Below are 27,999 nucleotides of genomic sequence, written 5' to 3'. Positions count from 1 at the left end.
TAGATCCTTTCTTCTTAAAAATTCTGTAATAAATAACCTATACATATGACATTTTGCACATGTATGAATTTATTTGTAGGTAAAATTTCTAGAAGTTGAACTATTATATTACAGAGCTCATGCTTTTAAATTTTTGATAGATATTATCAAACTGCCCACAATGGAGGTTGTACCAATTTACACTCCCATCAGCAATGAGTGAGTCTATTTCTTCACATTTGGAGTATGTGTTTGGAAATACTGTCAGTGGCCAGTTCATACAGAGCGTTGTATACAAAGCTGAGAAGCTTGAACTTGATCCATAGACCATGGACACCCAAATGGAGGGTTTAGGCAGTGGGTGAGGATGAGCAGGTTTGAAGTTTTAAAAGCTTGTTTTCATAATTATATCAAAACAATTTTATAGAAAATCTGTTTTCTCCAACAGGCATGAGTAATAATGTGATGAATCAGAGAGAGGGAGACATATCCATTAGGATTTAAGCCATGCTGGGGAGAATGTGATTATCATTTGGGCACAGCCACCACTCTAGACAATAGGATTGGAGATGAGTGTAACTTGGGTTCTTTACTACCCCATCACTCTCACTTTCCTGCCATTTTTCTTTTATCACATATTTTCCACATGCTGATGACTTCTTGTGAAACATGTGGTCCTCCAGGATAACAACATGAAACCAATAGCAAGGAATTTTTATCAAGAACTAACAGTTGATCGAATGAGAAGCAGACAGGTGCGATAGCAGCTATATGTTTCTCTCGAAGGCCGTTTTGCAAATTAATTGGATTTGGAACAGACATTGAAAAAAGAGCTGGGCAAAGCAAAAAGGCAGACAACATTCATCCTGAGCCTTTTGTTTCTTAAAAAGAGGTAGTTGCTATTATTTGATGCAAAGAGAGAAGGAAAGATGAATGGCAGATGATTGTGAGGCACCAGTATAAGAAGGACCTGAGTGCTGGCTCCGTCCAGATGCTCCAGGAGTGGTTCAAGGATGAGCGCAGCAAGTTTGGTACTCTTGGGGCTTGCTCTGAGGTTTAGGGCCACAATCTCTAAGCCAGAGGAGGGAAGCTTTTGCTCCAAAAGCCAAGTGGCCTTCAGAGACTCTTGCTATGAATTTGTGCCTTTCACTCAAACCTTCTATGGTGCCCAGAGCTGGTGCGAGGAGCAAGGGGGCCATTTGGTCTTTATTCATGATGATGACACACAGCAGTTCCTGCAGAAGCACATCTCCCAGGACAGGGAATGGTGGATTGGACTCGTAGGGAACTCGGCTCAGAATGGAACCATAGGAGGTAGGTGCTGTGAAAACTGTATTTCATGGGAAGCTTGTGGCTGTGTTTCTCACCAATGTTTCTTACCCTGAGCCTCATGGAACAAAATTAAGATATCCTAATTTTCATGGTAAGGATATCCTCCTCTTTGGTTGCTGTGTGGATCAAATGAAATCACTCGTGTACAATGCCTAGCACAGAATCCAGCACATAGTTGATGCTCTGAAAACATTCATTTGTTTGAATGTGCCCAATACTAATAATACTAGCTATGACTTCTTCTAAGGCACTATCCCTACATACTTCTAGTCCATTATCAGCTTGCATCCCTATGACAACCAGTGAAGTAATATTGCTGCTTCTATTTTACAGATGAGAAAACATCTGTAAATGTTTTTCTTTTCTTAGTAAGTATTTCTCAGGAAATACTTACTAAGCTATTTTCAAGGCACTTCTAGGGGTGCTTGGGTGGTGTAGTCAGTTAAGTATCCAACTTTTGGTTTTGGCTCAGGTTCTGATCTCAGGGTTATGAGATCAAGCCCCGCATGAGGCTCTGCGCTGAGTACAGTCTGCATAACTTTCTCTTTCTCTCTCCCTGTGCTCCTCCCTCCACCCTCTCTCTCTCAAATAAATAAATCTTTAAAAAAAGAAAGAAGCAAGCAAGCAAGCAAGCAAGCAAGCACTTCCACATGCCTTTCCCCATTTCTTACGGGATTAAAGCAAGTTAAAAGCATAGCACCACTCCCTCCACATTAAATGGTCTCATTTTAATGGTCTTCCTAGAAACTTTTCCTTACTTTTTACTCTGTGAGGGCTTCTTTCTCCAACCCCAGGACAGTCAGGAAAGTCCTTCTCTCTGCACTTGTAGGTCTTACAATACAATACCCTCTGGGAGGGTATTTTCGGCATGACTTTAATTTTTTAGGTGTCTGTCTTCCTTCCTAGACAATGAGATCCTCGAGGGCAGGAAACAGATTCTGGCCATTTTTTCTGGTGCCTGTACATAGCAGAAAATGGAAAAATGAAGATTCATATGTAATCCTTGCACCTGCCCCATGAGGTACACATTGCTACTCTTATTTTATGGATGAGGAACATGAAGTCTAGGGGGACGAAATGGTTTGCTCAAGAGGACGCTACTGGTGAAAGGCAGTGAAGACTCTCTTGGGCCAATGTCCCTCCACCTCACATTGCCCTGTCAAAGCTACTGGGTTTAGAAATAAGCAACTCAGTCTTGGGCTAAGCACTTATATACCAGAGTCGATGGAAAGGCTTAATTAGGGAGCAGTTGGGCAAGCTCCTTTTAGGAAATGCATAGCCTTAGGATTTGAATTCTAAAAGTGTATCTTCAGGTAATATCTAGTGAATGGTTTCTTGATTTGTAGATATAGCAATTGCGGATTTCTGTATATTGAATGTCCATTCATATGCAGCTAAAGGAGTTGTGTCTATTTAAAAATCACCAAGGGATATCACATGGCTGTTACAGAACATGAGGCAGATATGTGTAGGCTGACGTGTAATCACCTCCAGTACTTAATGTTATTTACGAAACAAGGGACAGAGTGCCATGTGCAATATGATGGCATTTGTGTAAATAGATTTCAGGCACTCACAGATGATGAATGGGTACAATTCAGTCTGGATCAGTTCACAAGAAACATAACAATAATGCGAGTATCCCGTTGGTTGGGAAAGGGGAGATGTTTTCATTTTACTTTTACACATTTTACATTTCACTCCAAAAATTTCTTAACCACTTGTATGGAGTTGTTTTATTTTTAAAAATGAATATATACACTTTTAAGTCTTCAGTAAATATTTTATATTTAGTGTTTTCTGTTTCTGTCCTTGAAATGCCTTTGTAACACACACACACGCACACACACCACTTCTTCAAGAGTGCACCAGGGACTGAAGAGTCCTGAAGTAAGGAAAACTGCTTCCATTGTAACTCAGCATAGCCCATATATATCTGACAAGGGGTCCTGCCTCTCTTTGAACATCCCAAGACACACTTCTGTGCTTTTCTTTAGATTATGGTAACACAGAGCTGGAAACATCATGTGCTCAATCAAGCCACTTTGTTTGGGCTCCCTGACTTGGCACCCTGGTTTTTAGGCTGAGTTCTTCCTTCCGGGTGTTGGACAATAACAGCCAGCAATGTCCCTTCATCGTTGGCATGGGAAAGAAAGGTCCTCAGCCTCTTGGCCTTGACTGAGCACCTCCTGCATACCAGGGAGCTGAGTTGAGGCAAGCCCTGTTCATAAAAAGGGGTCAGAAGTATGTTTCCAAGTCCTGGTGGTTGTGTTTCCATCCCAGGGCCAGGGATCTGGCTGGACACCTCCAATGTGAGCTATAGCCACTGGCATGGAAAACAGGCCTCTCCTGTTCTCAACACCTGTGGTTACATCAGGAGAGACGCTTCCTTTGGGTGGGCGGCTTCAGACAACTGCACACAGCTGTTTGCCTTCATCTGCGAGTTTGGTGAGCTGGCCTCCGTTGTGGGGCCTCCCTCCTTGTCCCTCTGTGTGTGTCTGTCTCTGCATCTCTGTCTTTCTCTGTGTCTCTGTCTCTGTGGGGTCTCTCTGTGTGTGTCTCTCTGTGTCTCTAATTCTGTGTCTCCCTAAATGTCCACCCATCTCTATCTGTGTGGCATTCTGTGCCTGTCTCATTTTGTCTCCCTAGCTCACAACCTGCCTCTCCCCATCCACTTACCTACTAACCTGACTACTAGTCTCATTCCTACCCTCTTTTCCTCTCAGATATCTGCATCTAGTGGCAAATGCCCAGCTCTATTTACTCTCTTTTTCCAATCTTCCAATGAAGGAGACATGACCCAGGAGGCTGTTCTCACTCACCCTTGATTCCTGCTGCCCTGACCAGACTGGGTCTGAGTCTCACCACCCATCATCCCTGATTCCTAAATTCCCCCACACTCTGCTCTTGTGTCCTTCCTAGCTGCTGTCCATGGTTGACCCCCTTTACACCCTGGAGACCCTTCCCTGGGGCCTCTGTGTAAAAGCTTCAGCACGAGCAACCCGTGGCCCCATGCTGGGTACTGCCTGACATGCAGGGTCCTGGCATAGTGCCCTGGTCTTGCACCCAAGCTGCCCCATGACCCTCTGACTTTCAAGCCAGGCTTGGCAGAAGTTTCCAGGCTTCCTGGGCTCAGCCCCCTCCCTGTCTCCAAACCCCTCAGTGAAGAATCCTAGCTCTTAGGGATCGTTCTGGGTTTGGGCACCTACAGGGCCTCCTACCCCATTTCCCCCATCTGGGTTTAAATAGATGCCATGTAGGCCCCCAGCCTGGCTAATTATGAAAACTTGCAGCTTCAGGGACCTTCTTGTCACAGTCCTCCCAAAGTGCCACCCCCTTCTATGCCCCAACCTGAAGCCTGTCTCAGAATCTGTCAGCTTCCAGGACCTTGGAGCCACTGGTATGAGGTCACACCATGAGCAGCTAATATGTATCAAGCCGGTCCTCTAGGCACAGAGCTGTACACTCTGTGTGTATTCATCACAGTAGAAGCACCTCTGCTATTCTATTGTAGGCCCATTATAGAGCTAAGAATAGTGAGGCTCAGAAAGGGTAAGCTCCTTGCCCAAGGCCACGTAGCTGGGAAGTGACAATGACAAGACCTGAACCCGGGTTTGTCCATGGTCAGAGGGAGATGGTCAGATGCAGTGCTGCTGGCTTTGGAGATCAAGGAGTCACAATCCAACAAATGTCAGCGTCTCTGGAAGCTGAAAACGGCTAGGGAGCATTCTCCCCCCTCCCCCCCAGAGGCTCCAGAAGGAACCAGGCCTACCCACACCTTGATGCTAGCCTATTTAAGACCCATTCTGGACTTCTGACCTTCATAACTGGAGGATGATAGATTTGTACTGGCTTCAGACATTAAAGTGCTAGCAATTTGTATAGCAGCCATAGGAAATGAACACAGATTTTGGTCTCATTCCCTACACTGTGGCACTCCCACCAGGCAGACAGGCCTGAGTTTGGACCCAGTTTCCTACTTTCTGGCTATATTCATCTGAGCCAGATTGTTCTTTTCCAACAAATGGTTACTGAACGTGGACCCCATACCAGGAGCTGGCCTGAAGTCTCAGCATAGTGACCCCCATGAGCCTGATGTTCCTAGTGGAGAGGTTAGTAACCCAGCTTCTAGGACTGATACAAAGACTCACTAAGTCACTCATCCATTCTACAAATGCTTGTTTAGCATCTATCATACGCCAGGCATTGTTTTCAGATAAGGCTCAAGGAAGGTACTCAAAATAGGAGAATATAGTGGCTACTGGTATCGCCCTTACTCTGCACGTAAAAACTCATTTAATCCTCCTAAAGACCCTACACGGTATGGTACTGACCCTCTCTCGTGCCAAGGGGGGCACAGAGAAGCTAGGTAATTAGCAGCGGGTCACAGAGCCAGGGCGTGGCTGGCGGCATCTGAGCCCAGGCAGTCTGGCTCCAGAGCCATGCTCATGCCCACCACGTTCTATTTCTCATCACTGTGGAGCTGGCTCCTGCTGTGGCCCTTCATCTCAGTCCCGACCCCTGACACCTTCCACTTTCCATCAACCAGGCACTTGTCCAGCCATGACCACAGCTGGTCCCTCCTAAGGTGTCCCCTTCCCTTTGTCACAGGGGTTGGCCAGAGTCTGGCCTGTGACGGCCTCAATGCCACCATGCACTGTGGCTCAGGGGAAGTCATCCAGATCCAGGACGCCATCTACGGACGCCAGACCCCTCATTATTGCACTCAGAGTGCTGCACGCCCCTTGGAGGAAGAATGCAGCTGGACCAGTGTCAAGGATGAAGTGGCAGGTAGGAACCCAAGGACAGCTCTGGCTGTGGGGGCAAGGCAGTTCCTGGTGTCCGGTACCCAGAAAAGGGGTCTGGAAGACTTGAACAATCTTCATATCTGGGCCTCCCACATTAGGAAAACAGGCCAGTCTCTGCCCACAGAACCATGTAGGGAAGCAAAGAGGACATGGCTCGCCTCCTTAGCTGCTAGCAAACCCACCTCAGTGGGCCAGGGAGGCATTCTGCTCCCCACTCCACTTGGGTGCAAGAAACATTGCTTTCTTTTTTAAATTTTTAAAAATTTCTAAATTCTCCAAGCATGTAGACAATAAAAATATTTTATTGACCTCCCATAGACTCACTACCCATTGTTCTTAAATCCTAACATTACGTCATATTTGCTTAACATCCCCTCATTATAGCAGTGAGTATAGCTTTAAATCTCCTATTATCCATTTTGATACATGTATTAGTCTATTCACTTAGTCCAGTTTATAACTATATCATAATGTGTCTCCTTCTCTGTTGAGAGTGGAATGGGTCATGTCTCAATCCTTGCTATTATGAATAATGCTGAAATACACATTCCTAGTAGCATCGATTGTTCATGTGGGAGAGCTTCTCCATGGCCTTGCTTTTCTAAATCAGATTAAATTTGCCTCTGAGCTGCATTTGCCTCATGACAAGGGTTCAGTTTCAGGGGTTATGGGGGCTCCTGGCACCCTCCTGGGGGGTGCAAAGTTCTCAGAAACCTCTATTGTCCAGGACACAGGGGCCCTCCTTCCTCTTTGCTGGGTTAGTAGAATCAGGCCCAGAAGGTCCCAGGAAGGCAGGTGGTTTGTTGCTTCTTGGCCAAGTGAGGACACAGCAGTCTGTGTCCAAGCTAGAAGCTCTGGGGCCTCAGGTTGAATCTCCTCTGTGACCCTCTGCTAATGACTTAGCTTCTCTGTGCCCCCCTTGGACAAGGGAGTGTCAGTACCACACCATGTAGAGCCTCTCGGCAATTCACTGAGTGGCTCTGCCTCTGCCCAAAGGGCCCATGGAGATTCAGGGAGGAGTGCCCTGTACTCCCAGGACCTGCCAAGCAGCCTCGACCCCAGTTTGGGAAAGTGTACCACGTCTCCCTGGGACAGTGATTTGTTCTTCTCCATTCCACGTCTGGCCCACATTGTCCCTGGTCTCCTTAGAGCAGATGTGAAGGAAGGAAATGCTGCAATCAGCTCCTTGGTTCCCATGCACTCTTCTTGTTGCACTGACATTCCTGAGGCTATGGCCCCTCTGAGGGGGGAAGGTCTGGGTTAGGTGGGCTGATGGATGTGCCTCCCTCATGGAGGCATTGAGGGGACCTAGTGGGCTATTTCTGCAAAGGCCCAGATGCAAGTTTCCAAACCTTGCAGCCACCCCCCAGAAAGCACATTGGAGAAGAACCCTGCATCCTTCTGGGAGGGGTCAGAGGAAAAGAGCTGGGCAGGATCCCAGGGAAATCTGTTTGTATCTAAGTGCCACACTCACTCATTCACTGTCAGTTGGCCAGTAAACATTCTTTGAGCCCAACATCGTGCCAGGCTCTATCCTGGGCTCTGTGGATAAAGGAATCAATCAAATAGTCTGTTTTTCAAAGAGCTCGCAGTCAAATGGGGAGAGAGATATGAACACAAGCAATCACCTAGCACTATGCTCAATGCCACAACAGAAAGGAGCAGAGGTGTTATGTGTTTACTTATGCAAGACTTACTTTGTACCTGCCATGTGCTGGGTACTGTTCTGTGAACTGGAGTGGAAATAGAGCAGTGAACAAAAACAAAACAAAATACTTCCTCTCTCTTGGAAAGTGTAGTCTAGGGCTGTGAATGCAGATAGTAGGGGTACAGAACTCTGATTGAGGAGTGTATCAGGCTAGATCCCTTTAGGAAAACAGAAATTATGCTAGGTCTTTCAGCAGAGGAAATTCAATGCAGGGAATTGATTATCAAGCATGGAAGTGCTGAGAAGTCAAACAGGGGATAAAGATATAACTCTGAGATTAGCAGCAATGGAAAGCCACTACCACACCTAAGGGCTGGAGGGATGACTTAGAGGGGATGATCTTATAAAAATCAGAAGTCAGGACCATCCAGGAGGTGCTAGGATCATGGTCCAGGCTGCCCTGTGTAAGTGAGGACCATGAGAGGGCGCTTATCCAGAGGGAGCTGCAGTCAGAGAGAGGATGAAAAGCACTCTGCCCTCTTATGGTTAGGGATGGGCAGAAGTATGGCCCCCAAGATTTGCCACCCTAATCCCTGGAACTTAGTATGATGAGATACCATGCCTGTGAATATGTTACTTGACACAGCAAAGGGACTTTGCAGACCTAATTATGGGTTCCTAGTCTGGATTATCCAAATGGGCACAATTTAACCACATGACCCCTTAAAAGCAAAGAAATTTCTCTGGCTAGAAGCCAGAGATGAGGCTGATGGAGAGATCAGAGTTCAAGTGTGAGACAGATCTGACACCCCATTGCTGGCTTTGAGCCATGTACAAGGACCAGAGAATGGCTGTAGGAGTTAAGGGTGGGTTCCAGATGACATCCAGCAAAGAAATGGGAGCTCAGGCCTATAACCAGGTGTGCAGCACCTACCTGTCCTCCACCTAGGCTTCTTTGTAGGCAGCCACTCATCTGCATGGGCACGAGGGAGAGGTGCTGGGATGACCTGAAGTTTCTGGCCTGGGCTCTCCACATGTCTCTCTCCTGTGGGCACCTAGATAAGATTCCTGATTTTTTTTTCCCTTTTTGCCAGTTCTCAAAATCTAAGTTCCCACTTAGGCCATCTGACTGGATGCTACTGGACCAGTGGTTCCCAAAGTGGGGTGCCTAGGCCAGCAGTATCAGCATCACCTGGGAGCTTGTTAGAAAAGTAAATTCTTACACTGTCCCCCATATCAACTGAATCAGAAGCACGGGGGGGGGGGGGGCGAGGGTCTAGAAATCTGTGTCTTCCAGAGCCCTCCAGGAGATTCTGGTATATTCTAAGATTTGAGAACCCCTGTGCTGGACCCTGAGCTGCTTGAGGGCAAAAACCCTACTTTTCTTCCCCCCAGTACCTAGCACAGTGTCTGGTCTTCAGTAGATACCAGCAGATATCCACTGGGGGTGGGGGGATGGTGGGTGAATAAATGAATGAGAGGTCATTCATCTCTGTCTGAACCTGTCCCTTTTTTGTCCTTCACACTGTTCCTGCTCCTGCTGGGATTCGGGCACTTCCCAGGCCAGTGCCAGGGGCTGCAGGTATGCCAGGTGGCAGCAGATGGGACCTACTTTGGAGACCTGTGCCCTACCCAGGGCAGCTACCTATGGGTGCAGTACCAGTGCCAGGAAGGTGAGTCCCCATCTTGCCAGTACGTGCAAGTTCCCTTATTTCCACACCAAGTCCAGCCCCACTTGGAACAGAGGGAGCAACTACCCTCGGGGGCCAATCTTTCCTCACTATTGATTCCCTGCAGCCTGACCTCCCCACCTGGCTTAGCCTTGTGGGGTAAAGAGTTTGAGGCTCCTATTGCAGAAACGAGCTATCAAGCCAGAAGTTTAAAAATATATTTAATATTTAATATATTAATATAGAGATTAAAATTAATTAATACTATAATATATTAATATGTTAATATTGTAAATATAAAATATATTATATAATATTAAATATATGATTTAATATAAATATTAAATATATTAATACATATTAAGAAATATATATATTTTTAACTCCCAGGATGCTTCAGATTAAATTTCATGGAGTGACCCAATAAATATCCAGACAAGACCAACATTGCTTGACTCAAAAAAATCAAAAGATGTCGCACTTACATACCCTACACCCACTAAACATCACCCTGCCAAGAAGTTACATCTTAGAACACCGGGGACTTCTTAAAATAACAAATTTTGAAAGCTATAAAAATAACCCGTATTACTACACTTTATAAAAGTTTGTCCAAATCAAGAAGATAGAGCCCCTCCCTTCAGTTCTACAGTCCTACTCTCCTTATGGAAACCACTGTTCAATGTTCAGAATAAGTTCTTCTCTGCTTTTTAAACTGTTTTTACACATGACTGTGTATGAATGTATATGCGTAAAATATAATGTTAAATGCATTAGTTTATAGCTCAATTTCCTTAACTTAATAGCATATCCTGGACATCTATCCAAGTCACTACCTTATTCTTTTAATGGCTGAATAGGATCCCATCATAAGATTATGTCAAATGTATTGGACCAGTCCTCTGGTTGCTTCTGATTTTTTGTTGTTAAATACCACTCTGCGGCACTCATTCTTGTGCATATATCTTGACATGTGCCTGATTATTTTTAGAGGACTGATCCCTAGTAGAGGGAATGCTGGGTCACAGGGTGTACGCTTTTTATATGTTAATAGATACTACACTCCAAAAAATGGCTGCATTGATTTATATTCCCACTAAGAGTATCTGTGAGTGCCACTTCCCCTATGCCATTGTCCAATTAGTCACAACAGCACCCTCTATTGAGGGCATGAGTGATGGGCAGGGAGCTCTGAAGGGAAAGAGTGAGTCAGGGACTGTTGGGGCCTCCAGGGGCCATCTGGGAGAGCAGGGTCTATGGATGGAGAAGGGAGGACCGCACAGAGAAGAGGAGAGGACAGCTTTCACCAGCAGCATTAGTTTACTAGACACGCTTGGGTGAAATGAGAGTGACTGAGATGTCTTCATTTGTTTTCTGGGAAGAGGAGACCATGTGATTTGGCAGCACTTTCCATCTGGTGGTTTTGCTAATGAACAAAGGGTGCCCTCTGGAGATCTGCCAGTCACAGTGTGGCTGACACTGGACAGACGCATTGCTTAGGCCAGGGGGTATATTGGGTCTGGAGACCCTGAACTAAATTTTTGCCCCAACTTTGATTTCAAAAATCCTGCTCCCTTGTGAATTGGTGTGTTCTGAACTCAATGTTTCTGATTTGTAAATGGAGAGACTTATCCAGCATCCCCCAACCCCGTGCCTGCCGCCACAGTGCCCAAAAGGGCACTAGCCATGGTCCAGGTTTCCTCAGGTAGCTGTGAATCAGGATGGCAACAACTCAGGAAAGTCCTTTTAATTGCCTTCCTTGTCTGTGCTTGGAAACGGAAAGATCGTGCTGCACAAATTAGCCCAGGGCTGTGTGAAGCCCCAACAAATTCTATTCCCCTCCTCATCCTCCATGCCAACTTTGAAAGGTCAGGTTTTGTAAAATTTAATGTCTGCTAAATGGCTTACAATGAATCATTAGCCACCTTAGCCAAGCAGATTTTCCTAAAGGAGCTTTGCATTTTGTATTTTTAAACATAATAAAAATATATTTAGATAATCAATAGAATCCTGGTTAAATAGGGTACGTTGTGCAGCTATTACAAAGAACAAGGCAACTCTAACTAAATTCATATAGAACAATCTCCAAGATACAATAAGTGAAAAAAAAGGAAAGTGTCAAAGTAACTGTATATATCATGTACCACTTGTATAAATAGGAAAATATGTATGTGCTTGTGAATATGAAGATATCCCTAGAAGGTGACTCTGGATACTGGTAACAATGATTGCCTCTGGTGGGGAGGGGGCTGAAGGAAGGAAGGGAGGGAAGCTTTCTTTTCACTCTACATCCTTTATAAAAATGTCAAATTCTGTACCTTGGTCACCTATTACCTATGAATGAAAAATAAAATTCAAAAGAACTTAAAAAAAATCTTTAAAAGCCCCACCTAAGGATGGACAGGTGGATAGAGGAGACTAAGTTTTAAACAAAAACATGCAATTTTGCTTTCTGATGGCACACAGTATTTCCCTTTTTTGGTCTGCAGGCCTGCAGCTGATGGTGTCCAATGAGAGTTTCATCTTTGACAATGTCACCATCTCCCTGACATGGCTCCTTTCTCCCTACATTGGAAATCTGTCATGTATAATTAGTACGGGAGATGGCCACACTTTCGATCCCTACTACCCCCCCAGGTAAGAGGAATCTCTGAGTCTTGTTTCAGGATGTATCAGTCAGTTTCTACTGCATAACAAAACATCCCAAAACTTAGTAGCTTACAATAATATTATTTCTCATGGTTCTTTTGATAAGCTAGGTGGCTTTGCTTATGTGGGCCAGCTCAACTGGGGCTGGATGGCCTCAGAAGTCCTCACCTGCATGTCTGGTGGTTAGCTGAATATTGGCCAGGGACATGTGATGCTTATCACCCAACAGGCTGGCCTAGCCTCACTGGCATGGTGTCTGAGGGTTTCTAGCAGCAAGCAAGAACAAGACCTAATGTGCAAGCATTTTTCAAATCTCTATTTGTGTCACATTTTCTAATGTCTCATTGGCCAAAACAGGTTCACTGGCCAAGACCAGGTTCAACAGGTGAAGAATGGACTCCACCTGTTGATGAAAGGAATGGCAGAGCCACTGTACCTTTGGGCAAATGTATAAGAATGGGAGTAAGTGGCACTCACAGGTTTTCTTATTATAGAGGCTACATGAACAGTCATGAAGAGCTGGGTCCTTACGTCTTGGCTCTGTGTAGAATCTCTCCTGGGCCACTGTCCAAGGAGTCAGTTTTAGCAGATTTAGCAGATGAGGTGAAGAAAATGCTCACCTGAGTGTAGGAATGTTTTCTGTTGGCAAGAATAATAAAAAATAATAGTAGCGATATTAAAAACAGTCCAGCCAAGGAGCTTTCACATAAAATCTCATTCAACCCTCACTACAACCCTATCGGCTGGAGCTATGCTTTCCAATAGAACAGCCACCCACCACATGAGCTACTGAACACTTGAAGTGAGTGTGGCAGGTCTTAACATATGATGTAAATATAAAATACACACAGGATTTTGAAGATTAAGTTTTCCCCTCCAACTTCCCATAAAAAATGTAAAGTATATCACTAACGTTTTTATATTGATTATATGTTGAAATGAAAGTATTTTGGATATATTGGGTTAAAGAAAATAAGGTATTAAAATTAATTTGACTTACTCTTACTTTTTCAATATGGCTATCAGAACATACACTGTATTTCTGTATGTCTCACATTGTAGTTCTATTAGATGGTGTTGAGCTAGGTAATTATCATCTTGTTTTTACAGACAAAACAAATGAAGCTCAGAGGTATATAGCAGCACTGCCCAAGCTATGCAGCTCGTGACTGGCAGCATGGTGGTGCAAGCCAGGATTGTCTGGCATCAAAGCTGAGGCTCTGAAGCCCCTGGTGGATTACACAGGATGCAGCCTGTACTCTGCATCCTCTAGGGGCCAGAGCTTCCCCAACCTGATAGTAGCCGAACCCAATTCATAACATTTCAAAGTCCTACCTGGGTCTGGGGTAAGCTCCATTCTGCTCTGCAGAATGTTTCAGAATTTCCCCAAATGTTTCAGAATGTTCCCCAAATGTTTCAGAATTTCCAGATCCTCATTGGGTTTGGGGGCTTCTTACAGGGGTCCTCAGTTCAACATGAATTCCCAGGGAAATCATAGAGGCCCATAAGCCCCTCTCCTAACTCCAAAATACGTGTAGCTCTACCTTGTGGGAGCCAGGGGGTCCAAATCTAGCCCCGTGCAATCTCGGCATTGCTAGAAGCCCTGAGTGGGGTGAGGCCAAGAGAGGGCCAGCCTTGTGTATGGCCCAGATCTGCCCCAGTGTACGCTAGTTTCAAACCCAATGGTACTCTGAAGTCTCACACATCCTGCCATGCTGCCAAATAAAATGGCATGTCCGGAAGCTAAGGTTCTTCTAGTCCTAGCTGCTGCTAACACGTGCAAGACGATCCCTGGTCTTGGGTTTCCATTTCCTTCCCTGTCACATTTATATGGATGGCCTTGATAGTTTCATGGAGTAAAATGAGAAATTACATGTGAAGATGATTTGGGGAAGAAAATGTTTAAGTGACACAAATAGCCACGGCCTTGCTCTGCAGGTTTCTTCTTGCTTGCTATCATTTCATTGAATAAACAATAAATGCTCAGTTACACAATCTTCCAGCCCCCAAATTTTAGACAACTTGCATTTGGCATTAATCAAAATTGACTGTCAGTAACCCTGCTAAGACCTTCAGTTACACAAGGACATTCCAGTAATAAACAAACAGTAGCTAAAAATGGGAGCATGTGGGACAAAATGTCAGTATTTGTCAACTCTGGATGGTGAGGTGAAGGGTGTTTGTCATCTTGCTCTCTGGATTCTTTGTGATTAATTTTTTTTTTTATAATCAAAGAGAAACAATAATCAGTGTTTTACACTTGCAATCCCTCTGGGCATTAACTTGAAGCCAAAGCCACTGGGATTTGTTTTTGTTTTTGTTTTTTTTCTCTCCAAAAGAAATAGATGGTGATACCCTCTGCCATCACTCCTCTCAAATCGTCCAATTTCATCTAATTTTTAAAAACTTGTTGGACCTTAAAACTACCTGCCCACCTTCTTCTATCATTTTTGTTAGCTTTCGGAGAGAAATTTCTGATACTTACCAGCACTAGCAACCTCAGGTAGAATATGAGATTAAAAATGGCATGAATTTTAAGTACAGAGAAGTAACATACCTTGTGTGAACGTCCCCGTGCTTTTATGTGTTTGTACAGAACCCTTCTTTTGCTTAACTCCTTGTTAAGCTAAGACCTAAATCAGACACTTCTGCTCTGTTGTAGACAAATCACATGAGCTGATGGGGGGAATCCAATCTCAAATAGAAACAGTATAATAAAAGTCAAAGGATTTCTCCTTTAGAAGCTCCTTCTTGCCTTGCCCTCCCCATGTCTTGTGTTCATTTGAACGTCAGGCTGTTTTGCTTTACTGTTTGTTATGGGAAAAACTTTCTAGGTTTCTGAAATTAATTATGTGCCTTACGGGACAATTCGCTAAGGTGAACTTTGTCCTTGTCCAGCGTTGGGTAACGCAGCACCACCTACCGACAGATCTGGGAATTGTCGTTCTTGGGTCTGTTCAGAGCTGCCTCTGCACATAGCTGAGTCTGCAGGAGGGGACTTCACTGGAAATTGATAATTCTCAAGACAACACAAAAATTAGAGTGGCCTAGATATACATAGGATGTTGGGAGGATCAAAGGAATTATGTGGAAGGTGATGGTCACAAAAGACTGAAGTCTTTCAGGGGAATCAGGCAGGAGCAGTGGAAGTAGAGAAAATGAAGTCAAGGATGTGAAAGGGTGTAAATTCCTCCCATAACACAGAGCAGCTTACTACAACGGGAGTTCAGGGGTGTGTGGAGAGTATGAAAAATGATGCTAGAAAACTCAGAAGGGGTCTACTGATGAAGAGCCTTGATGCCAGCCAGTTTAGAGAAATTGTTTTTAAGAGAATATGTAGTTTGGGTACCAGAAAATTGTTTTGGGGTGCAGCAGGTTTCCTGCTGGATACCAGGATGGAGCAGGGGCAGAAGGTGGACTGGGATGCACTAGCAATCCAGGCCCCTCCAATCCCTACAGAGAACTTTAGAGCTGGGGGACCTGTCTCCATTGAGAAAAGAGAGCAGAACCTTTGTACTCTGGCATTGGGCTGCCATTGGATGCAGGATGACATCTTAGGGGAGGCAGCTCCCTTTGGCTAAAGGGGAGATAGATTCAGCTGTGAGCCCTCCGCCACTCACATGCCAGAGTGCTGGGGGATGCAGCCCTCAGTCTTGAAGGGCAGACTCTGGGTGACGTGCATCCATGACAGGGGATATATAAGAATCTTCAGGCCATTCCAGTACATGATATGTGATTGTTAATATTATTCTAAGTGTTGCTAATAGTCACTGGGTAATTTTAAGGGCTAAATGGGACTACAAAGAAGAAAAGAACTGGCACAGAGTTGATTCTTAGAAATGGGTAACTGTTGCCATTACTTTCATATTACATAGAAGTAGATGGTATTTTTAAGAGGCTAAGTAGGATAAATGTCATCCTATTATACAAAAAACCAACCAACCAACCAAACAAACAAAAAAAAACCAACCAAATATTTGAATCTATTACATGCCAGGTACTTACTCAGCCATAGTCTCATGTAAACCCTATGATGACCCAGCCAGGAATGGCTGTCGCCTCACTGCATGGACAAGGGCGCTGAGACATTAGGTCATGCAGGTGATGGAGGAAGCTTCCTTAGCCTTTCCATTCCACCACACTGCCTGATCTGGTCGGGGGCTTCATCTACCAAGATGGCTAGCAACTTGTGAGTGCCATTAACAAAATGACCCAGACCTTGGTATTCCTAACAATTGGACATTATAAGCAAAGATAAAAAAAGGGGGGGAGGGGAGCTTCTTCTCCATTTTATTTTTTAAAGAACAGCTGCATCCCATTAATATCAACTACCGAGCAGCATGTACAGATCAGTGAGTCACAGTGTCTTAAACTAATTTTTAAATTTTCTATTGAAGCATAAGATACATGCAAAAAACTACACACACACAAAACCAGAGCTCAGTTAACTTCTATATGGTGAACACACCTATGTAACCAGCACTCAGACCAAGAAACAAAACATGACCAGTCGCCCAGGAATCTTCCACAGGCTCCCAAGGGTACTGATTCCTACCACTATTGATCAGTGTGACCTGTTAGAAACTTCTAGAAATGGAATCATAAAGTGTACTCTCTTTTGTATCTGACATCCTCTCAATAGTACTTTTTTCAGATTTATCCATATTGTTGTGTATAACTGTGATTTCTTGTTTCTCATTCCTGTGTATGATTCCATTGTATGGACATTCCTCAGTTTACTTATCTATTCTAGTGTTGGTAGTCCTTTCGAATGCTTTTCCATTTGGGTAATTACAAATCGTGCAGCTGTGAACATATGAATGCATGTCTTTTGGTGTGCATATGTACATATTTCTGTTGGGTTTGCACCCAGGAGTGGAATTGCTGGCTCACAGCATCATAACAAAATGTTTAGCTGTTGCCTCCGTTGCTTTGTACTCTGAGAATATCTTCCCTTCGTTGGCAGCAATTTCTAAAAGCCACTTTGTTGTCTCCTCCCTTGGGTGAGCTCATTGGGAGACAAATCAGGAAAAATCTGCTTCTCTGCCTTTTAGTTCTGGGCAATTTCAGTTGGCAGCAGAGTTCAGGGAATGGAATGAGTTGCTTCTTCCAGACAGATCCCTGAAAAACAGCCCAGATTTTGCTATTCAAAACCATCCTTCACTTTCTCTAAAGAGTTAGTGTTTTCTTCTGAAAACTATATAATCTGATATTAATAAAGCCTAATCCAGCATCCTTTTGATTAGTGTCTGCTGGCGTGGCTTCTATACTTGTACTTTTAACATATCTATATCATATTTAAAGTGGACTTCTTGTAGAAAGTCTTTGGTTGAGACTTTCTTTTTTTTTTAAATCCCATCTGGCATAATAATTAGAGTGTTTCAACCATTTACAAGTAATGTAATTACTGATATAGTTAGATTTAGGTCTACTATTTTGTATTTGTTTTCTCTTTGCCCTTCTGTTTATTTTCCCTCTGTTCCTCTCCTTTCTTGTCTTATTGGAGAATTTAAATATTTTTAGTATTCTATTTCAACATATCTATTAACTTTTTGGGTTATAGCTCTCTTTACCACTTTTTTAGTAGTTGCTTCAGGGATTACAATACACATATCCAACCTCTCACTATCTACATGGAGTTAATATTTGACTTCAGTAAAATGTTGAAGTCTTACTGACATATAGGTCCCTTTGCCCATCCTCCTTTATATAATAATTGCCCTAGGTAGGACATTAACATACATTGAAAACCCCTTTCAAAAGTCATACACATTTAAAGAACTTCAGAGGAGAAAAGAAATCTATGTATTTACCAAAATATTTAACCATTACTTGGGCTCTCCCTTTATCCCTGAAATTCCAAGTTCACCTCTGGTATCATTTCCCTTCAGCTGGAAAAACTGCCTTAACCATTTCTTTTATGGCAGATTTTCTAGCAACAAATTCTCTTAGAGGATTTCTTTATTCCTGAGAATGTCTTGACGTCTTTATTTTGCTTCACTTCCTGGAGGACATTTCTGCTAGATATAGGATTAGGTGTCAACAGGTCTTTTCTTAAAGATGTTGCCACTAGTTTCTGCCTGCCATGGTTTCTGAGGGACAAATCTACAGTCACTCACATCTACGTGTAATGTGCCATTTTTTCCAGGCTCATTAATCTTTGATTTTCAGGAGTTTGATTACTATATGTGTAGGCATGGTTTTAACTTTTTTCCTTTTTTTTGGGGGGGGGGGTTGCATGGAGCTTCGTGAATCTTTAAATATATGTTTTGCCAAACTAGAGAAGTTTTCACCCATTATTTCTTCAGTATGTTTTTCTACACCAATCTCTCTTCTCACTGGTACTCCAATGATACAAATATTTTATCTTTTGATATTGTCACACAGATTGCTGATGCTCTGCTCATTTTTAAAAATTTAATATTTTGTTAATGTTTCCAGTTATTTAATATCTGTTTTTCAACTTGGAGGTTTTCTCTTGCTCTATGTTCAAGTTCACTGACTTCCCTCTGTTGTGACTATTCTGCTGTTGCAGGCATCCAATGAATTCATCTCAGGTATTGTTTTTTACTTCTAAAACTTCCATTTTAAAAAAATAGTTTGTTTCTCTACTCAGGATGTCTAGCTTTCGATTCATTTAAATAGGGTCTACTTTTATGTCATGGAGCATGGCTATAATGGAGGATTTCAAGTCTATCTGATAATTCCAACCTCTGAGTAGTCTAAAGGCTGACATTTATTATGTTTTCCCTTGAGATTGGATCACATTTTCCTCATTCTTTATATATCAAGCAATTTTTGGATTGTATTCTGGACATTTTGATATTAGGTTCTGAGACTCTGGATCTTGTTAAAATCCTCTGTAAAATGGATTTTTATTTTGTTTCAGCAGGCAAACTACCCAGTTAAATTCAGACCACACTTTATGACTTGCCTTCTGTGAGCAATGGTTCCCATGTCGATTCAGTTTCCAAAACCGTTTGGGTCTGCTCCACTCATGTGCCACTCAGAGTGGTGTTTATATTGTAGTTTGATTCAAACAAAGCCTTGGCTGTGTGTCTTTGAGTCTGTTTTGCACGTGCATAATTTATGGGTGAGCTCATGGTTCGTGCTGGGTTGTTCATAGAAGTTGGGGATCCTCATCTCCAAAACTCTCTTTTTTAGAGTTTCCCCTACAATCTCTAGCTCCCACAGGTCTCTTTTCATTGCTCCTCTGGATAGGAAGATGGGTTTTCTCTTGGGGATGTGGTGTCTGCATCACCTTATGCAGTCAGTGCAGCTCCAAGAGAGAGGACAGTCTGGATTAGGGCCACGAGAGAAAAAAGAGAAACAACCCAAAACAAAAACAAGTATTTTTCCCTGTGCTCTTGGGCTCACTAGGTCTCCTTTTCTTGGTTCTCTGGCTAACCAGAGAGGATTTCTCTTGAGGTTTTTGTTTACCTCATTCATTGTGCCGTTTCATGACTCAGGCTACCCTAGGGACAAAGCCAAGAGATAAAGGAGGTTAAAAAAAAAAAAAAGAAAGAAAGAAAATACATGAAACAAGAAAACCTCATCTTTGTAGGTAATTCTTAAAGTTTTTATTTTTCTCCCCCACCTGTATGCTGTTGTTTACTTTTCAGAATCCTCAGAAAGTTTCTTTTTTAATTCTACCCAGGTTTTTAGTTGTAATCAATGGAAGCAATAGACTATGGTGGGCTTACTCCATGGTCAGCACCAAAAGTCAGGTCACTGTTTTCTAAGCTTTTTCAAAAATACATTCACTTGTCAAATTTTTCTCAGCATCTACTATGTGCCAGGTGCTGAGCTAGATGTCAGGTTTATAATAAAAAATTAGACAGATACTGTCTGCGCTGACAACCTAGTGGGGGGAGAATGAGAGTGACTGAGCAACCACACAAGGGATGAGTGTCCCCCAGGAGAAGCAGTGAAGCTATGGCATTTCCTTTTTTAGGGGACCTAAGGAAGGCTTCCCTGAGGAAGTGATGTTTAAGCTGAGAACAGAAGGGGCAGCTTGAGTATGAGCAGAGGTGGGTAAGAGCCTTCCCAGCAAAGACCAGCAGACAGGAAGTGGCACATCCCAGGAACTGAAAAGGTTTTAGTGGACATACAATTAGAGGGGCATGGCAGGAGATAGGGGTGAAGGCAGGAAGGCAGATCATGTGGGTCTTTATAGGCCATGTTAGAGATTTTTAATTAGTCCCCTTGGGAAAGTGAGAAGCAAAACATACCCATAATTCTGATACATTTGGAATAGGATCCCACTTTACACATGGGGAAAATGTGGTAGGCTGAGGCATAGTATGCAAGAAGACCCAGAGAGGGGATTTAGGTGAGCTACTGAAGGAATAAATAGCAGAAAAAGGACTTGTAACCAAATATTCAACTTCCTGGTGGGCAGTGCTATTTCTTTCATTCCCACCTGTTCCAGACATTCATGAACACCAAGACCTTCATGAAAACCAAGAGCTTGGTTGTGTAGTATCTCTTTCTTCATCTATTGTCTATTTGTCTTTGCAGAGCAGGAGAATGTGAGGTGGGTGAGCGCATGTGTGCACACATATGTGAATGCATGTGTTTGTGTCCTCAACACTGGTAACACTGAGTTTTGCCGGCAGTTCATCCAGCAGTGTGATCCACAAGTTCACAGCCCCTGGGGAATTCACTGTGTTTGCTGAGTGCACAACCACTGAGTGGCATGTGATGGCCCAGAAGCATGTGACAATCCGAGACAAGATGGAGAGGCTCAGTGTGACAGGGTGCTCCAGCCTGTCCATGTCAGGAGCCAGCCCTCTCTGCCGCACTGTCTTTGGGGACCCATTGTGGGTTCAAGTGGTACTTGATGGAGGTGAGTCTACAGAAATGGTCAAGGTCAGGGCCACCTTGATTTTCTCCAAATCTATCCATCCAATTCCCAGGCTTTAGTAAATACTAACAGCATTCATGTATTCAGTCGGCTTTTTAGCTATCCATTTATTAGCACCTAGTGTGTGCCCAGAACTGGTCTAAATGCTTTATTACTAGCCCACCCAGTATGTACTACTGTTATCTCCAGTTTACAGATGAAGAAATGGAGGAAAGGTTCAGAAGTTTGTTCAAAGTCATAAGACGAGTAAGCTAGTGAAGCTCTCATTCTTCCGAATGCTCTTTTTGCATGCCCACAGTCCCATCAGAAGAACTGAATTTCCAAGTCACTCCTTGTTGGGGGAACTTGGAGAAGACCGGGAGAGCTACCAGCTGGGCCTGAGCCCATCTCAGTGTGGCCAGCATTGACCAGCTTGGCACAATGATGCTCCCCTGATCAGGACTGCTATTTGGTGACACATTCTGCTATAGCCACAGCTGCTGTTATGGCTGGTGTCTGCTCTGATTGGTCAGTTTCTTTTCTGATTGGTCACAGAGGCCATTCTGATTGGTCATCGCATCCATTTTGATTAGGCAAGGTGTCCCTTCCGATCAGTCAGAGCATCTATTCTGATTGGTCACAGTGTCCATTCTGATTTATCAGAACATCCAACCTATTTGGTTGGGACCCATGCAGTTTCAGTTGTTGAATATTCTGAATATCATCCCTTTTCTCAATGGAGACCCTACCAACCCTATCCTCACCAATGCAGCATCTTTCCTGCAGGCAAAGGTCTAATTTGAGATCTGGACAGAAGCCTGTTGAGGTAAACCACGTGGCAGAGAGCTGCAGAGGTGAGGACATGACTCAGTCTGACCTCACAGCTCCTGGAACCTCAGTCAGCAGTGACTTGATAGAGCCATCGCGGGTCCTTAAACATGGCACTCCTTAAACATGGGCTCCTCTCTGTTCTGGTGTGCTTGTTGGCTGAAGATGGCTGCTATGTACCCCTGGGAAGCCTAAGATAACCCTTCATTTATTTTTTCATTCCACAAATATAATTGAGTGCCTGCTCTTCACCAAGTGTGGGGAGAGGGAGCAGTAAACATGAGAGTCAGAGGGCTAACATCACTCTTGGCAGCATCAGCTACATCATCATCATCACTCAAACAAGAAATACATTGCTTGGTTTCTATTGGAGAGAATCCTAATTTGGTAGTTTAAATCAGATTTAGGAGTCAACCACAATATTTAGCATCCAGTTAGGACTGTCAGTCCCGACCTATAAGGGAGCCCCATCTTACTGTGGACAGGCTGAGTGCTCCTGTTGAGCAGGGTTGCAGGCAGTCTGCCATGGAGGTGGAAGGAAACTTCACCTATTCCTCCTACTTAGAACAAGACTGGAGGCTAATTCTTACGCATAAAAATCAGCCATGCCTCAGGAGATGCTCCCTTTTTAGCCTTCCTCTCTCCAAGGACAAACCTGTCAACAAAATGTTCTCATATCTCTATTACAAACCTTTAAGTTTATGGTTAACACATGCATAGTATAAATTAGAATGTGCAGATGAGCAGAGAGGAGCCAAAAAGAAAAATCATTCACATACACAATACTCAGAGATAATCACTGTTAATACTTGGGGTTGGATCTTATCCTTCCATATGTCTTTATGGCAATACCATGTCCCTATCTACATCCAAAAATCTGACCTCAGAGCTTGAGTCTTGACTATCTCGGTACAATCTATGGCATGGTTGTTGCCAACATTCTCAAATATTTCTTGCCACACATAGGAACAGGGGTAACTTACACTGTGCTGTTGGGTAACACAACCCTGGCTGAGTTCACCACGCCGAGGGGCTTGCTACCCTACAATCTGACCCTGGACAGAGCAGCCCAACAACGGATGGGCCCAGGGATACACCACCTGGAGATCCGAGCCACCAGCAACACCACCACCGCTGCACCTTCCAGAAACATCACAGTCTACTTCATGGAGCCTCTGTCAGGGCTACAGGCCTCCTTGGGTTCTGACCACTTGGAGCTTGGACAAGACCTACTGGTCAATGTCTCGGTGGCTCATGGCATCCCGGAGGGGCTGACCTTTGAAGTGGCAGGACTCAATGCAACCTTCTTCCATGAAGAAGCAAGCCTCGAGGGACCACTTGGGATTTACCATGTAGCAGTTCCTTTTGAAGGTACTTGGGGTTGGTGGGCCCCCTTCTAAACTTCCTTCCTATTCCCTTGACTTGGGTGTCCTTGATCCTGCCAGCCAGTTTTGATGTGTTCTTGTCGCAAACCTGGTTCACAGCATTCAGCCTGGGTTACAAAATAAGGAAGATACATATTATCTGCCCTTATAGAGCTTAGAGTCACAGGAGTTTTCAATTCTGGCACTTCTGACATTTGGGACTGGATCGTTCTTTGTTGTGGGGGCTGTCCTGCACAAAGTAGGATGTTTAGTGGCATCCCTGACTTCTATCCACTAGATGCCAGGAGCCCCTGCCCCCTTAGTCATCACAACCAGAAATACCTCCAGACATTGCCAACTGTCCCTTGGACAGCAAAATCTTCCCCCTGAGAACCATTAAAAGGGAGATGGAGTATTCCAACTATTCCATCATTTTTAGAGGAGAGTGTGGTTCAGGAAACTAGTCCATGCCCTTGGGGGAGACAGAGGTAAAAACAAGGGTAGGAGGGGGAGGGACAAGAGAGGAAGTGTCACGATGCTGGCTGGAACAGAAACAGGGTGACAGACTGGCTGGCACCACTAGGGGAGGAGACCATAGCAGACATCTGCATTTAATCTGGAGAGAACAGAGAGTCCTTCAGGGCAGTGCGGTGAAGTCAGGAGGCAGGAATGTGATGAGGGTCGCAGAGTCTCCAGCCCACCTGGCACCCTGTCCCCCGCAGGTATGCAGGAAATGGGGCAACATTGTGCAGGTGTGGGGCTACCAAGCGCTCCTCTGGAGCAGATCTGGCAAAAGAAATAGCAGGTTAAATGACAGATTTGAGAAGAAAAACATTGGAACTTTGCCAGGTATCAGAGGTCTAGCTTGAAACAGGGAGAATCCAGAATGAAATAAAATGAAATGACAATGGAAAATACACACAATATATAGGCTATAATTCAAACACAAATTATTATTATTTTTTGTCTTCTATAAAAGTTGCTTGGCAGGGGATAATAGATAACATCTCTTCAGGCCCTGTGAGTTTTTGGCTCACTCTTAGATGAGAAGTAGTCTTCTCTCCACAAGAAAAACAGATTTGGAGGACTCCAGGGATGAAGGGGGTGAGGAGGAAAGAGAGGGAACCAGGTAGGACAGGAAGGCCCTCACTTGATGGTATTGGCCCAGTCCTGGCCGGCCTTGCTTTCAAGGCCTAGCAGATGTTTGCAGCTGCCTCTTGTGAGAGCTTCTTTGGGCTTTTGAGGTCCCTGCAATGTTCCTCAGCTCCCAGGATGAAGGGTGATGACTCTCCCTCAGCTGGCCACATGTGCCCAGCTGCTGCCTCTTTTGGATCATCAACAGGGTCACCCTCTGTTCTCATTCTCACTACCCTTTCCAGCATACCCTCTCCCTGAGACAAACATCTGGTCTATAGAAAATTCTTACCTTTTCTTTGGTCTGCTACCAGCGACTGTAGTTATTTCCAAACAATTGCAGGAATGTAGACCTTTCCTCCCTCCCTCTCTCCTTCTCATTCCACCTACCCCTGTCAGAAAGCATCCTTAAAGGACATGAGTAAGGAACCCTTCCATGGGAGTCCTCAACCTCAAAGAACACATATCCACCTTCCCAAGGGTCCCTTCTAATGTTTCCCTCTAGATTTGAGAAGAGAAAGTAGCACCCATCACCTTCCACCCTGAGGGAAAAGAGGTGGGATACACACATACCCCAAATAAATCTTACAAATCCTTCTCTCCCTTATCTACCCTTCAATCTTATTTATTTATTAGATTTTATTTATTCATGAGAGACACACACACACTCACAGAGAGGGAGAGAGAGAGAGAGAGAGAGGCAGAGACACAGGCAGAGGGAGAAGCAGGCTCCATGCAGGGAGCCCGATGTGGGACTCGATCCTGGGACTCCAGGATCATGCCCTAAGCCAAAGGCAAATGCTCAACCGCTGAGCCACCCCAGCATCCCTACCCTTCAATCTTTAAAAAAATCCTGTCATGTCTTTCCTTCTGCTGGAATCTCTTCTCTAACCTGACTAATGAGCACTACTTGTACTTTGAACTCTAGCTTTAGCCCTGCTGTGAACCATGATCCATGAAGTGACCTCTGCCCTGTGTCCACAATGCCCCTATGGCAATTCCTCCTGTGGTTTGGCACTTGGTCTCCTGCATGTCTAGTAGACTATAAGGACCCTGAAGACAAAGACCACATTTCATTTATCTCTGTGTCCCCAAAGCCTTGCACCATGCCTGGTATACAACAGGAGTTCATCAAATGCTTGAAGGATAGAAGATTCAAATGCTGCCATCAGTGGGCCTGAGAAGCATATGCTGAGAGAGCTGTCCAGCATAAATTAAACAATTTATTGCAATCCCCATAATTTTCCATCCTTTGCATTGCAGGCACCTTTCTGGTCACTGTGATGGTGAGGAATGCCTTTTCAAACTTGAGTTTGGAAGTCGGAAGCATCACTGTCACAGGCAAGGAATTTCTGCATGGGAGTATAAAACTCATGACCAGGAGTCTGGGGCATTGCACTTGCTTGGCATCCAGTGAGGGACTCTTCAAAACAGAGCTCTGAATACTTACCTTGCTCTATAGATGTTAAGGGGAAGTGATACATACAGTAAAACATTCAACCATTGTTACAGAATTCTAAAACATCCAAGTCTGCATTATTTATGCTACTTTAGCCTCCAAGCAGCAGGAAGCCTAACCAAGATGGCTTTAGGTTCAAGTCTCCATTACCCCACATACTACGAAATTAGGGGGTAAGTAGTTCCAGTAGTTCCAGTAGTTCAGTGGCTCAGTGACACCAGCAAGGACCCAGGCTCACTCTGTTGTCCATCCTGCCATCCTCAGAGCTGCTGTTTTGTCCTTAGGCTTGTGTCTCATCAACATTGCTGCTGCAGCTCCAGACATCACATGTCAGCCCAGCACTATCTAGCAGCTGCACAAGCCCATTCCCCTCTCTATAGCTCTTATTATGGGGTGGTGGGGTGGGATGTTTTCCCCATTAGACCCCAGCAACCTTCCCCTCAGATACCTCAGCGGGGTCATGCACCTCAGCTATAAGGGATGCTGAGAAGCAGGTATTCAGCACCTCCAGCTCTGTGGGACAAGGTGGATTCTGGGAACAAGAATAAGGGTGGGGTATTAGCTGCTGGGAAGGCAGCCAACAGTAGCAGTCACAGAGCCTAAAGTTCACTGCAGTTTTGTTTGCTAGGACTCTGAGTAGCATGGGATAGAAAAGCAGTTCAAACTGGCTCAAGTCAAAGAGAAATTTTATCAACTCAGAAAAGGAAAACTTCAGGCTTTAGGCACAGCTGGATCCAGTCACTCAATGTCATCAGAAATCTGTCTCTTCCCATCTCTTGGTTCTATGTTAGCTTCATTCTGATTCCCTCTTCCCAAGCAGCTGGAGGACCCCAGGCTTCAGTCTTTAACCCCAGATAAGGAATGCCTCTTTGTGGATATTTCCAGAAGTCCTGAGGTTGCCTCTTACCAGTCCAAGCTCAGTTGACGTTCCCTCCAGGAACGTGCTGAGGCCAGGGGAAAGTGGTATTCAGTTTGGGCAGATCAGAATCGCATGCCGACCTGGAACACGATGCAGGCTTGGCTTCACTCAAACCAAGGATTGGGAATGGGGGAGGGATGGTTCCCCAGTGAAAATGTCACCTGTTATCAAAAGTGCTATTACCAAAAGAAGGGGGCAGAGATGCCTGGATGGGGGAAAAAAACATCAAATGTCCTTGCTACTGTCCACAGGGCTCCTTTTCCAAACAGGGAATTTCAGGACCAGAGAGATTAACTGACTTTCCAAAAGCCACTCATCTAATTCATGGCAAGATCAGAGGCAGCAATTATTTCTCTTGATTTCTTCATTCAGGGTTACTGGACCATCTTCCTTCTTAAGATTAATAAAGGCCTCTGTGTCTGGCATCTTAGCTTTACTTTGTATATAGTTTTCAGACCTTCAAAGTTAGAGTTCTCCAAATGAGAATGCATTGGAAAGAAATTTTTAAAAAATCAGGGAACCCAGATCTTAAAATAACCAGGTTACTGAGGCCTAGAGACTCATGTAGATCTGCCAGTGCAGATAAAACATATTTCTATTTCAATTACTACACTTTAATTAGACACTAATGATATTCACATTATGGTATTTTTCAGAGCATATCAATTGCATGCACATTTTCCATTTTTTAACTTGATACACTAATACTCTTTACATATGTGTACAGATTACAAAGCAATGGTATATAAGCACAACATTCAGGTCTCCTGGAGCCTTGAGAAATAGGGATTGCTTTTCTGTAATGGGTGAGGAACCTAAGACTCAGAAAGAATAACTAACCCTCCCGGGTTCACATAGCTAGGAAGAGGCCAATAGAAGGACCCAGAAATACACCATGATGTGCTGAGGCTGGCTCCGAGCCACTTGTCAGAGCTGGTTCTGTCCATCTCTTGCTCTACGTTCACTGAGGTCAGCTTGGTAGCTTGAAATTTGCCTTAGTAGGAATACCAATGCCACAGAAAGTAGCAAACACAACAAATTAGAGTTCCCCACTCCCCGCCTCAATTGATAGTTAACCATTAATAGCATACAGTCACATGTCTGTCTCTACATGTGTATTTTATCTGCATTGGCAACTGCCTACCTCTTTCTTAACCAAAGAGGTGTCTTTAGTCCAGTTGTGGACATGATGGTTTGATTTTTTACCCATTTCTATGACCTGAATGTTTGCTAAATTTCCCTAACTCACTTCCAAGACAGGTGGGTCCCCTGGGGCATCTTGCATACCCTTTGACCCTGCCCTTTAGCAACCTTATAAACACTACCAAAGTCTGATACCTGTTCCCACTGTGTTTATAGCTCCT

The 27,999-nt window shown here is 44.1% G+C and overlaps 1 protein-coding gene across 1 annotated transcript; it reads left to right on the top strand.

The window, feature by feature from the left end:
* The first annotated feature begins 800 nt into the window (after positions 1-800).
* On the top strand, positions 801-26,065 carry LOC144304364 (polycystin-1-like protein 2). Its single transcript, XM_077882906.1, has 9 exons — positions 801-1,293; positions 3,595-3,759; positions 5,923-6,102; positions 9,330-9,440; positions 11,927-12,074; positions 20,714-20,934; positions 22,726-23,130; positions 25,521-25,598; positions 26,001-26,065. The coding sequence occupies exons 1-9, from the start codon at positions 993-995 to the stop codon at positions 26,063-26,065; spliced, it is 1,674 nt and encodes a 557-aa protein (XP_077739032.1). The 5' UTR covers positions 801-992.
* The last annotated feature ends 1,934 nt before the right edge of the window (positions 26,066-27,999 follow it).

This window comes from Canis aureus, chromosome 3 (genome assembly GCF_053574225.1).
Source record: "Canis aureus isolate CA01 chromosome 3, VMU_Caureus_v.1.0, whole genome shotgun sequence".
Lineage (NCBI taxonomy): Eukaryota > Metazoa > Chordata > Mammalia > Carnivora > Canidae > Canis > Canis aureus.
The sequence above is the reverse complement of the archived record's forward strand: the minus strand, read 5'-3'. Positions and strand labels throughout refer to the sequence as shown.

Bases quoted from the DNA above. Each gene is read 5' to 3' on its own strand.
- LOC144304364 (XM_077882906.1), top strand. From the start codon at position 993: ATGAGCGCAGCAAGTTTGGTACTCTTGGGGCTTGCTCTGAGGTTTAGG. The intron at 9,441-11,926 runs GTGAGTCCCCAT...TTTGGTCTGCAG, and splicing joins GCAGTACCAGTGCCAGGAAG to GCCTGCAGCTGATGGTGTCC. The intron at 23,131-25,520 runs GTACTTGGGGTT...TTTGCATTGCAG, and splicing joins TGTAGCAGTTCCTTTTGAAG to GCACCTTTCTGGTCACTGTG.